Source organism: Lynx canadensis, chromosome C2 (assembly GCF_007474595.2).
Source record: "Lynx canadensis isolate LIC74 chromosome C2, mLynCan4.pri.v2, whole genome shotgun sequence".
Lineage (NCBI taxonomy): Eukaryota > Metazoa > Chordata > Mammalia > Carnivora > Felidae > Lynx > Lynx canadensis.
Genome location: NC_044311.2, coordinates 132,898,094 through 132,911,598, shown reverse-complemented (window position 1 = coordinate 132,911,598; position 13,505 = coordinate 132,898,094). Strand labels below are relative to the sequence as shown.

General features: G+C 39.0%; 1 protein-coding gene across 3 annotated transcripts in view; it reads right to left on the bottom strand.

The window, feature by feature from the left end:
* Positions 1–13,505, bottom strand: part of CXADR (CXADR Ig-like cell adhesion molecule) — a 56,894-nt gene that overhangs the window by 30,953 nt on the left and 12,436 nt on the right. For all 3 annotated transcript variants that reach the window (XM_030329580.2, XM_030329581.1, XM_030329582.2), the window contains exon 2: positions 1,449–1,615. In XM_030329580.2, coding sequence (XP_030185440.1) covers positions 1,449–1,615 — 167 coding nt within the window. The remainder of the gene's footprint in view (positions 1–1,448; positions 1,616–13,505) is intronic.

Genomic DNA, 13,505 nt, shown 5'->3' with positions numbered 1-13,505 from the left:
ATGTTATTTTTAAGAATTAAATGTGTCAGTGGGAGCCTGGCTGGCTTGCCCAGTAGAGTGTACAACTCTTGATCTTGGGGTTGTGAGTTTAAATCCCATGCTGGGGGTAGAGATTACTTTTAAAAAATAATAAAATCTTTAAACAAAATTAAGAGAATAAATAAAATTAAATGTGTCAGACAAAGCTAATAGGCAACATCCTAAGTTAGGTGAAATATTTTGGTACCATTAAAAGGCAAAGTGTGATATATGTATTTGGAAATTAGATTATTGGGCAATTTCCCTCCTTTGTGCCACTTGTGGATTTCTAGGTTTTCTACATTAGGCTCTTAATACTTTATAATCAGACAAAACTTCTATAGGGTAGCCTGGGTGGCTCAGTTAATTAAGTATCCGACTTCAGCTCAGGATCTTGCAGTCCATGAGTTGGAGCCCCACGTCCAGCTCTGTGCTCACAGCTCAGAGCCTGGTGCCTGCTTCAGATTCTGTGTCTCCCTCTCTCTCTGCCCCTCCCCCGCTTGCGCTTTGTCTCCTCTTTCTCCCTCTCAAAAATAAAAAAAATTTTTTTTAAAGAAAAACTTCTATAACAATATTTTGCTATTTAATTTTTTTAATGTAAAATTAGATATTTTATAAATTTTTCTGGTATGAAGGCTTTGCTTTCTAAGAAATTCATTACACAGGATATTTAACTTGAAGAATACAGAAAACAGCCTCTGTCATAATATGTACCTACATTACATTGTTACACACGGTGACCCTTACACAGGTAAGAGAATCCTTGTGTTAAAAACTGAATTCCAGGGGTGCCTGGCGGCTCAGTCAGTTGAGGGTCTGCCTTTGGCTCAGGTCATGATCTCACAGTCTGTGAGTTCAAGCTGCACATCGGGCTCTGTGCTGATAGCTCAGAGCCTGGAGCCTGCTTCATATTCTGTGCCTCCCTCTCTCTGCCCCTCCCCTGCTTGTGCTCTGTCTCTCTCTCTCAAAAAAATAAACATTAAAACAACAACAACACTGAATTCTAAAAAGAACAAAAACAAAAAACTGAATTCCATCCAATTCTTCACAAAGTCTAGTTTCCTCGTGGTCCCCTGGCACATTATGCATATTCCTGCCATGCATCATGCCTGCTCCATACGCTCCTCCTCCCACCATGCTGTGGCTCACACTTCGAACTCCAGATTTCAGAACATTCCTAAGTTCCTCTTCTTCCTTAAAGCTTTCTCTAAGAAAGATTAGGCCACTTGTTATCCATTTCACTCCATTACACATGTCCTCACTTTCTGCCAGAGTGACTGCTTTCCTCCCCCATATCACAAGAGACAGAAGTCTGGGCTTTCCTCATAGCTCCCCCTATCCCCACCCCCGTCCATGTGATCGGCATAGTGATGGACACTTAAGACAAGTTCTAGACTTCTGGTGGGTGAGCAAGCACTTAGCAAACTTACCACTTGATCCACCTTCTGATTATCAGCCGGTGATAACAGCCACTCGATGTCCAGTGGTCCCTGGTCTTCTGGACTAAGGGTAAATTTGCAGGGCAAATAAGCAGTTTCCCCTTTGGCCTTTTCAATCATCTGATCAGGAGTAGTGATACTTAAACTTCTGGTGAAATCTGGAGAAAGAAACATGCACATGGACTAAGCATCTGCTGTTAGGCTGGTAGCATGCTCAGCATACCCCAGCTGTTCAAGAGAACAGGCTGTGATTTGGGACCAGAGTGAGGAGGTCCAAACACAGTGGTGCCCAGTTTTTAGCTTGTGCCTTGTAGAAAGAAATGGAATGCCAATATTAATAACATCTCGTTTGATACAATTTCCTTTAAGGGCACTGTGAATCTCCCAACATTATGTGCAATACAAGTTTCTATTGGTAGAGGGTATTCTATATCCAAGTAGATGTTTTAAAAGTAAACTTAACTACAGTCTCTAAAAGGTCAATGACATCATACCAGCTCAGGCTACATTAATTCAAACTTGTCACAGTGCCACAGACACACTGGGAACTCTTGCTGCTGGGGCACATGCTGATGAATTCTGACATGTTTTCCACCAAGGCTTCTTCAATTCTAAATTTTTATTAAATTAGGGGTGCCTGGCTGGCTCAGTCAGTAGAACATGCGCTCTTAATCTCTGGTTATGAGTTCAAGCCCCACAATGGGCACAGAGCTTACACAAAAGAAATAAATAAATATTTATTTATTTGGCTTAGTTGGTTAAGCATCCGACTCTTGGTTTCAGCTCAGGTCATGATCTCACGGTTTGTGAGATCAAGACCCATGTTGGGCTCCGTACTGACAGTCTGCCTGGGATTCTCTCCCTCTCTCTCTCTGCCCTTCCCCCACTCTGTCTCTCAAAATAAATAAACTTAAAAAAAATTATGTATTTTTTAATTTACCAAATATTTGGCCTTAATATTTTCTGGAAGACTTTTCTTACTGTTTCTCTCTTCCTATTTCTCTTCTGAAAAATATCTGTCATACTTATTATTGTTAAAAAGATATCTTAAAATTCCATAACTTATTCTGGAATTTGTATTCTATGAAACTTCCACTTAGGTCACAGAGAATTAATAACCATTAATGGCAATATTTGAAAAGTATGTAAAAACCAAAATAAGATGTCCTAAACCCCAAACAAAAATTCCAAAACTCTTCTGAGTTTGTTAAAAAGAAATGGCCTAAACCCACTGATTTTTTTTTTTAATGTTTATTTATTTTTGAGAGAGAGAGGTGCAGAAGCAGGGGAGAGGCAGAGAGAGATGGGGACAGAGGATCTGAAGCAGGTTCTGTGGGAGCCTGATGCAGAGCTCGAACTCAGGAAACTTGAGATCATGACCTGAGCTGAAGACAGACACTTAACCGACTGAGCCACCCAGGCACCCCCTAAACCCACCGTATCTTTGTAAGAACAGAACAAAAAGTCTCCTCTTTGCTGCAAAACTCGTACCACTTACATGCCAAAAAAAAAAAAAAAAAGTTAAAAGTAAACTACAAACAAAATGGTAGTTTCTTGATAAATATCAGAGAAAAAAACACTGAGTTTAATAAATTCACATTTTGTTTGTCAAGAGGAAAGCAATTTTGTTCATATCAACTCACATATAAAAATAGGTTTGTTCACTAGGTAGGTCTTAGAAGATCAAAGTCTGAAAAAGCCAACAATATGATATGAAATGCAAATTTAGTATGTAAATAAACTATCACACAGAACTTATTTTTTTAAACTACCTACACTATAAAAGTTTGCACAGCACTAGTTTGTCACATCTGTTTTCCTTTTGATAACCCAACATTTTCTTGCATATAAACTTCAAGTATCAACATATACAGAACCAGAGTTTCAAATGATTATAACATTTGGTCCTCTCCATAACCTAACACTGACTTTCAGGGCTCAGTGATGATCTGGAAGAGGTCCTAAGCACTAAGATTATGTATGGTACATGAGACCTGCCTCTCTGTCCTTTCTTTCCCCTGCTGTGACCAACATATTAACATTTTAGAGCAAAATTAAGAATAGGGGTGGCTGGGTAGTTCAGTCAGTTAAGCATCCAACTCTTGATCTCAGCTCAGGTCTTGATCTCAGGGTCATGAGTTCAAGCCCAGCACTGGGCTCCATGCTGGGCATGGAGCCTACTTTAAAAAAAAAAAAAAAAAGTAAGTAAATGTGAGTCCTAATTCTCCATAATGATGATTTTGATGTTGTTTTTCAAATAATAAATTCCAACAGACCAAGCCAAAATATAGAATTAAATTATTAGCCATCCCAAAATCCTTTCCATTATCCCTCAAAGAAGGTTAATGCATATCTGTCACTTATAATAAAATGCTAATAAAGTTAAAGCTAATAGATTGAGAATGAAAGAAAAGCAAGATAACACACAAGCTATTTATATTCGAGCATCATCCTAAGCTTTTAATCACATTTAAGTGCACTCCTCAAAAAGCATATTAAAACTGGACATGTACTCTACCCTCCCTTAAATCAGAGGCTGGCCTAACTCTGACCAAAAGAGTGCTGCTGTGTGAGTTCCAAGGCAAAGTCTCAAAAGATCCTGTTGCTCCCACTCTTGCCCTCAGACCCCTGCCACTAAGTGACCAAACCACACAGGAGAGAACTGAGGTTTCAACCAACAGCTGCAACCACTCAACATACAGACACCCAGAAAACCCAGCCCCAACCTAGACCAGTTGTCTGCAGCCCTATGAGTGAGCCTAGAACTCCCTATCTCAGCACAGCCTAAAAATGACAACCCCCAGGATCGTGAACTCGCACACAGTTTTTGTTTTAAGCCTTTAGAGTTTGGGTTGGTTTGTTACACAGCAACCAACTCACTGATTCAACCCAAATGGACTATTTTATTCAATATCCTAAAAAAGACCCATTACTATTTCAATCTCCATTTCGTGCCCACATTCTATTTAAAATTATTTGATTTTTGCATGTATAATCTCAAATGCTTCTCTTGAATTAATATTCAGTCCTCTGAATATACACAGTTTACCTTTTCTAATAAACTCAGTTCCATTCCTACCTCATTCACTAAGACATTCATTCTCCTACCTTCAACCTACACTGATTTTTCTTTCTGTCTTTGTATGCATATTCACAGTACTTTACTTTCTGCTCTCTTTATTATCCAATTGGCACTTAGCACATACTATGCAAGGGTTTTTTTCCTTTATAAGCTTTCTTGCAAAGTTGATTTAGATAGCCTCCACGGTTTTTGTCATATGCTCTAGATGTTGATGAGCTTATCTTCTTCCCATAATACGTTGTATTAAGTATATTCTAAAAACTCATGTCCCAATTTAAATCATTAGGCTCCAAAACAGTTAAAAGAAATTGTGGATACCCCTATCTTCTGTTGTAGTTCCTTGCACGCTAGTAGAAAAAGAACGGGTTATAAATTTGATCAATTTTATAAAGGTTGAAAAAGAGTACTAAATCCCCCATAAATTGTTCCTGTTACTTGAAGATCTTCTTTCCATAGCTACTATAATTTGTTACCTGCACTTAATTTGTCTGGATATTAATACTTTATGTATTAAGATAAGAACAAGCTAAGTGTACTCCAGAATGAAAATTCCATTCCAAAATGAATCAAGACATAGCCCAAAAATATGGAAGGAACAATATATAAGAGAGTGAAGTTTTGCTATTAATTATTAAACTTTCAGGTTATTCAGTGCTTTTAGAGTTTTTATTTTATAAAAATAAAAAAAAAAAAGTTACTCTCTCCCTCTCTCTGTCCCTCCCACACTCACTCAAGCTCTCTCTCAAAAGTAAACTTAAAAAAAAAAGTAACAAAGTTCAATGACATCAAACATCTAAATGTGTATAATGTTCAAGTCCTCCTAACCATACTCTGTACTTCTATTGCACAGTCATTAGAATAAAATGCAACTTAGTTTTTCATGACAGTATCTTTCATTCTCTTGTTTGACACATAAAAATTATTTTTATCTTAAAAGACTACCTCAGGAAACAGTTACATATGTATTAAAATGATCTGGAAAGATATATACCAAACTCTTAACAGCAGTTATTGTTTCAAAACTGAGATTTTAAGAAGGGTGATTGCCCATTTCTGCTTTACACTGACATTCTCTTAATGTGTATGCTGCTAAAAAACTTTTTTAAACAGCTCTTTAAATGGCTTTCAGTATTTTTTTCCAAAAAAATGCTTAAAGCATTCAACTGCTCTTCAATGTGTTGCACTAGAAATGAATTAAAATCTCAAGATTGTACAAAACAGTTATTGGGTTTCCTAGCAACATTGAAGGGTCCTCTTTGCACAGAGGCATAGTTTTTCAAGTGTTGAAGTATGCAACAGTCACAAATTAATACAAGACAAAAGGCAGACACTTGGTCCCATGCCGTGTCTCCGGGGATTCTTTCCTAATATGTGCTGCCCAATTCTATTTATGCAGCAAATTGAGCGATAATTTAACTTACAAACTACTTGCAGGTTCAAACATGGTCTGAAAACTAAATCAAATAACAAATCTTATGATGTTATTCAAACTTATATTCAGTGTGATTAAATGCATAGAAGAACATTATCAACCACAAGTATTCGCTGAATCCAGTGAATAAGTGCTCAGCATTGGATTATATAAGTAAACAAACTGAATCACAACCCATTTTTGGCAGTGACTAAAATAACATCTCCTGGTTTTCTGCTTGCTTTTTTTTTTAACCTCCAGACTTCAAATCATTTGAATCTTCAGAGCTTCTCTTCTGCCCGGTCTGCCTTCTACTGCAGCATCAAAATGACACCAGCTCACCCAAGTATTTTTCTAGCCTTGATGTGGTCATCTCCTACCAAACATTAGAATTGTTGCTACCCTAAGAATGGAGTAGAACTGGAGATAATGGAAGACTCCATTCCTCTAGCTGGAAGGCAACATTTTGAACTGATGACCTACTTTGATTTCTCTTTTTTTTTTTTTAATTTAAATCCAAGTTAGTTAACATACAGTGTAATAATGATTACAGGAATAGAACACTTACATAGCACCCAGTGCCCATCCCAACAAGTGCCCTCCTTTATGCCCCTTGCCCATTTAGCTCATCCCCCCCCCCACCCAACACCCCTCCAGGAACTCTCAGTCTGTTCTCTGTATTTAAGAGTCTTTTATGGTTTGTCTCCCTATCTGTTTTTATCTCATTTTTGCTTCCCTTCTGCTTTCATTTCTTTAACTGACTTCTTCAAATTTAAGCTACACATTAACCTGGATGGTCTTCAGCGATCTTTTCCTTATCACAATCTTTTTTTTTTTTTAATTTTTTTTTTCAACGTTTATTTTTATTTTTGGGACAGAGAGAGACAGAGCATGAACGGGGGAGGGGCAGAGAGAGAGGGAGACACAGAATCGGAAACAGGCTCCAGGCTCTGAGCCATCAGCCCAGAGCCTGACGCGGGGCTCGAACTCACGGACCGCGAGATCGTGACCTGGCTGAAGTCGGACGCTTAACCGACTGCGCCACCCAGGCGCCCCTACAATCTTAAAATCATAGGCAAATGAAAAGCGCTCACTGAAACCTTATGGTTGATTTTTTAAAAAAGAGAGAAACAAGTAAACATAGGGATTTTCAATAATGTTGAGTGGATAAAGTCTTAAAAATGGAGGACACAAAAGCTATTAAAGAAAAGACACAAATTTAACTGTATTAGGTAAGAAAACCACAGGCTAGCTTTTAACAAATTTGCTGAATGAAGGAAGGCTTTCTGTTCTTCTATCACTTGGGAAACAAAGAGAACAGCTTCAAACATATTTTTCATGTCTTTATGTATATCAACAAGATATTAAACGTGAAGTCTGACCAGTGATGGCATATGGACCGGGATTTTAAAGATCATGTCTGAGTCCAGGCACTTCTTCTAGGAAGCATTCCTTGTGCCCAAACATGGATTGAATTAGATGTCCTCTATGTACATCTTGGGCAACTGATAAGTCCTCCATCATAAGCACTTTTCCTGCTTTACTGAAGTTGCTTTACTGTGTGCTTCCTACCCTGTACCCCCAGTGAACATTTCACAGTTTATTTTTTTTTAAGTTTATTTATTTATTTTGAGAGAGACAGAGATAGCATGAGCAGGGGAGGGGCAGAAGGGGGAGCGTGGGGAGAATCCCGAGCAGGCTCCACAGTGCCAGCTGCAGAGCCCAACACAGGGCTCGAATTCACAAACCACGAAATTACAACCTGAGTGGAAACCAAGAGTCGGTTTGCTTAACCGACTGAGCCACCCAGGCACCCTACATTTGATTTTAAAGACCAAAGCAAGAAAGAAGAAAAGAAAAAATACAACACGACCCACAAACACAAGCACCTTCACACCAGAAGGAAAACAGAATGGATCTACCAGAAATAAAAGATGGTCTATTTCAAAATAGTGGAGAAAACTTAAGTTGTAATATGACTAAAAGGTAGAAATCAATTAAGACCTTCCTTTATTAAAGATGGAACTATAACTGTCAAAGTGTCTGGGGCTAATCATACATAGGAAATCAAAGAAATCAGTGGAAGCACTGAGGACAGAAAGATAAGAAAGTCCATATTTGTGGAGCACTGTGTTTGTACATGCTGCCCACTTTCTCCCTGCTCCACCTTCTCCCACTCAGAGCATCTCTAGCCACTTATCAAAGTACTTCTTACTTGTTCCCTCCTCTCTGTTCCTCACAGTGGGAACTGCCCCCTCCTCTACATTACACAATGTGTTCCTCTATTGTTGACACTGTTTATGCGGCCCCATCCTTAAACACATATTTTCACTCAGTTGACAGTGTCTCGGGGCTTCATCTCTGGAGGGTATGTCCCAAGACTAATTTAATAAACCCCCAGACCTGGGGCACCTGGGTCACTCAGTTGGTTAAGATCTGACTCTTGATTTCAGCTCAGGTCGTGATCTCAGTCCTCAGATCTTGTTTGCACGTTCTCTCTCTCTCTCTCAAAATACATAAACTATAAAAAAATTAAAAAATTAATAATAAAAAATAACCCCCCAGACTTGGCATTGGGCAAAACTGCTGAACTTCAAGCAGACAGCGAAGGTCAGATCAGAGGGAAGGTGAAGGAGCTGCTTGAAAGAGGAAAGGTGACTAATGGGAGACAAGACCATCAGTCCTTATGGGAAAAGCATGGGAAGGGGGGCCATGGGAAACCATGTATCCAGGAAAGCAAAGGAACAGAATGACCCCTACACAGAAGATACAGCTGCGAAAAAGCTGAACAAACCTGGTCATGTTCTGATGGGAGCAAAGGCTGATTTTTTTTTTAATTTTTTTTTCAATGTTTATTTATTTTTGAGAGACAGAGAGAGAGCATAAGGAGGGGAGGGGCAGAGAGAGAGGAAGACACAGAATTGGAAGCAAGCTCCAGGCTCTGACCCGTCAGCACAGAGCCTGATGTGGGGCTTGAACTCATGAACCATGAGATCATGACCTGAGCTGAAGTCAGATACTTTACCGACTGAGCCACCCAGGTGCCCCCTGATGCTTTCTTTAAAACTAACATTACAAGAAATGTTAGTAAACCTGATAAGAAATTAACACATATGCAACTTTACATATAGTATATGTTAACATGAGAGAAATCAGACATTGAGAAAAACTTTTATTTGTAAATATTCTAAAATCACAACTGCAGCTAAGTCTTATTTTTCAACCATCTTTAGAACAACATGAAGCAAAAAGAAAAAACACTAAATATTGATGCATGGCCTTTCAAAATATCTAGAGTCATTCCAAAAATCTTAACAAAAAAGGGGGAAAACTGGGGGGGGAGAATTTAAATTTACATTCCAAAAGTCTTGCAGATTTCTTTGAGTTCATGGGAAGAGGTACATTATGATGACCTTAACATCAAATGCCATAAGTAATTCACCTGATATTGACTTTTATGAGAAATGTCAAAAAATGTCATAACGGTTACTATTTTTTTTAAATGTATTTATTTATTTTTGAGAGACAGCATATGCATTCATATGCGTGTACACGCAAGCAGGGGGGAGGGAGGGTGCATGCAGAAAGTGAAGGAGAGAAAAAGAATCCCAAGAAATAGATTCTGACAAGCGTGGATTTGGATATGGGGTCCAAACCCACAAACCGTGAGATCATGACCTGAGCCAAAATCAAGAGATGCTTAACCAACTGAGTCACCCAGGTGCCCCAAGGGTTACTATTTTAACGTTAAGAAATAAACTGGGTAAATCAGGAACTGGTATGTTTAAAGGACACGTTGATCAGGACAAGTATAATTCTGTTGTGTGTGTCTGATGACAAATACTACAGATGCCTGTGTTAGCAACCAACTCACTGAGATATTCCAAACTGTGCAAAAATGCAACTCCTAGAACACCTGGCTGGCTCAATCAGCAGAGCATGTGACTCTTGATCTCAGGCTCATGAGTTTCAGCCTCATATTGGGGGTACTAGTTTACTGAAAAAATTTTTTAAATAAATAAATAAAATGTTTTTTTTTAATGCAACTGCTATACTCTTAAATCATTTCCTTGATCCTACCTTCAACCTATAGCAACTTTCCTTCTCACGAGGAAGTTGATTGGGGATTAGCAATTTTTTTTTTAAGTTTATTTACTTATTTTGAGAGGACGAGAGGGAGAGGGAGAGGGAGGGAGGGAGAGAGAGAGAGAGAGAACACGCATGAGCAGCAGAGGGGCAGAGAGAGGGAGAGAGAGAATCTCAAGCAGGCTCTGTGCTGTTGTCAGTGCAGAGCCCAACATGGGGCTTGAACTCACAAACTGAACCGTGAGATCATGACCTGAGCTGAAATCAAGAGTCAGATGCTTAACTTACTGAACCACCCAGGCACCTCAGAATTAGCAATTTTTAAAAGTCACCTACATAGTGAGTGTGTCTAGGGGGGAAAAAAAAAAAGACATTTAACTGCTCCAACTAGGCCTTTCAATATTGCCGGAGGAGAGAAGAAAACACTTACAGGAAGGTAGAAATTATGCTCTTGGCTGTCTACCGGTTTTAATTGTTTAATTCCTATATGGGCTACCCAGTACAGTATGTTAATATGTACTTAGAGCTAAGAAAATAATACTGACGGTCAGATAAGTTAATTAAGAATGAAAAATGACACTGAGTATACTTACATGCTTTTCTATACAGTTTCTTAAATATAAATTTTCAGCTCCCCACTCCCAAGGAGAAATAAAAAGTACCCAGGAAATAAAGAGAGATGGAAATGGGGAAATCCTTAACAATAAACAATAACTAACAGTGACTGAGATTATGTGTCAGGCACTTTTCAAAAGTGTATACATATTTTTTTAAAAAGGTGTATACATATTAACTCTTTAAATTCTCTTTGAAGGAGGTACTACTATTATCCCCATTTTACAGTGAAGAAATCAAGACCCTGAGAGGTATCTGGGCTACTACGGGGAGCAAGATGTTCCCACACTTATCCTGTTGAGTTGAAGTCCACCAGTAAACACCCTTGAACACAGACATCTTGTTTTAAAAATCAGTATGAAATACAAGAGTAGGTTTTAGACCCCACTCCAATCACTATGGTGGAGGAGAGTTTGAAGTTCACACTTTCCTCTGCTATACAAAACTTCCAAGTGACTCAGTTTCTTAAGCGGCTGGCTCTTGATTTCAGTTCAGGTCATAATGTCACAGTTCGTGGGATAGAGCCCCATGTCTGGCTCAGCACTGACAGCACAGAACCTGCTTGGGATTCTTTTTCCCTCTCTCTGCCACTTCAACTGCTCTCACGCACACATGTGTGCCTGGCTCCTCTCTCTCTCTCAAAATAAATAAACTTTAAAAATTGTTTAAAACAAAAGATTTTAGGGGCGCCTGGGTGGCGCAGTCGGTTAAGCGCCCGACTTCAGCCAGGTCATGATCTCGCGGTCCGTGAGTTCGAGCCCCGCGTCAGGCTCTGGGCTGATGGCTCAGAGCCTGGAGCCTGTTTCCGATTCTGTGTCTCCCTCTCTCTCTGCCCCTCCCTCGTTCATGCTCTGTCTCTCTCTGTCCCAAAAAAATAAATAAACATTGAAAAAAAAATTAAAAAAAAAAAAAAACAAAAAAAAAAAAAAAAAAAAGATTTTAAACTTATCTCTACATCCAACGTGGGGCTTGAACTCAAAACCATGAGATCAAGAGTTTCATGCTCTACCAACTGAGCCAGCCAGGCACCCCTGGGTGAACCTTTTTTTTAACAAGGAAATAAATACCAGACTAGGAATCTGTTGTCATTTGTCACAAAACAGTAACAATAACAAGAAACCCATTATCATTTTGAACATGTTGTTGCTTCTTTAGGGCTTAAACATAAATTAAGGATACTGAACCAAAATGTCTACTTCAGATCTAAATATGTCCTAATTTTAGATAATCAATCAACCAACAAGAAGTCTTCCCCTGACATCTATCTCCTCCCCTTCTTCTGCAACTCAAAGGTAGTAAGTAAGAAGTAGTTCTGAGCTCACTTAAATGTGCAGACATTTCTGAAACATTTGCATACTGAATTATGAAAACAGTTCTGTCCATTAATAGCATTGGCTCCAAAGTAAGATTTGGGTTCAAATTCATATTGAGCTTACTAAATGATTGGTAAGTTTCTAGCATTTTTAAGTCCGTGTGTTTCTCTCTTACAATGGGAATCAATACGGGCGCCTGGGTGACTCAGTCAGTTAAGTATCCAACTTGGGCTCAGGCCATGATCTCATGGTTCGTGAGTTTGAGGCCTGCATCAGGCTCTGTGCTGACAGCTCAGAGCCGGGAGCCTACTTTGGATTCTGTGTCTCCCTCTCTCTCTGCCCCTCCCCTGCTCATCATACTCTTGTCTCTTTCTCTCCCAAAAAATAAACATTAAAAATTTTTTCAAAAATAAAATGACAATCAATAGTAATAGTGCCTACTTCATTGTAGGAATTAAATAAAAGAATGTATGTAAAGCTTTTAGAACAGTTCTAGCGCAACATGGTATCATCTTTCAATAAACAACATCTAATATGACAATTCACTGTCATCCTATAACACTATGTCACTTCTAGGACATAAACTCCTGTAGTGTTGGGAAGGTACTTTTTAAATTTTTTTTTAATGTTTATTTATTTTTGAGACAGAGAGAGACAGAGCATGAACGGGGGAGGGTCAGAGAGAGGGAGACACAGAATCTGAAACAGACTCCAGGCTCTGAGCTGTCAGCACAGAACCCGACGCGGGGCTTGAACTCACGGACCGCGAGATCATGACCTGAGCCGAGGTCAGACGCTTAACCGACTGAGCCACCCAGGAGCCCCAGGGAAGGTACTTTTTAATCTTTTATCACTCACACTTAGCAGTGCCTTCCATACAGGACGAACTTAAAATCTGTTTTGTAAATAAATGACACTGAAATGTATCCACTAGGTTTGACAAAAAGAACATCACTGGTGACCTAGGTCAAATCTGATTTAGTGATGGCTTTGGGCAGTTACAGTGGAATACAGCTAACTACAAAGGTTGAGATGTGTGACTAGACACAGAAGTAGAAGGCTACTGTTTTAAGGAACTGGCTCTCAAGGGTAGGAGGAAAGTGGCAGAGTATGATGTGTGGTCAATGAAGGGTTGTTGTGAAATGGGAAATGTAGAGCATGTTTATACAAGTCAAAAGGAAAGAGCAAATAGAATGAAAGAGGTTTAAAAATACACAGAGCAGAACCCTCAGAAACTGAAGGATCAAGACCCCAGAAAGAATGATGCCTAGAAAATAAGAAATAAGACAACCTTTAAATAAGAATGGAGGGAAGGAGTTAAGAGGACAGTACAATTATGGATAAGCTTATTCACTAAGGTACAAGAAATTAAGGGAATTTGTACCTGATAGCCTCTATTTCCTCTGTGACAAAGGAGGCAAACAGCATTTACTTAGAATAAAAGAGGCAGAAAAAAATGTGGGCAGAGGGTTTTGGAAGGCAGGTTCAAGTTCTGAAATACCTGTGAAAGGAATGGGGAAAGAAGTGAGAGACTGCAGAAT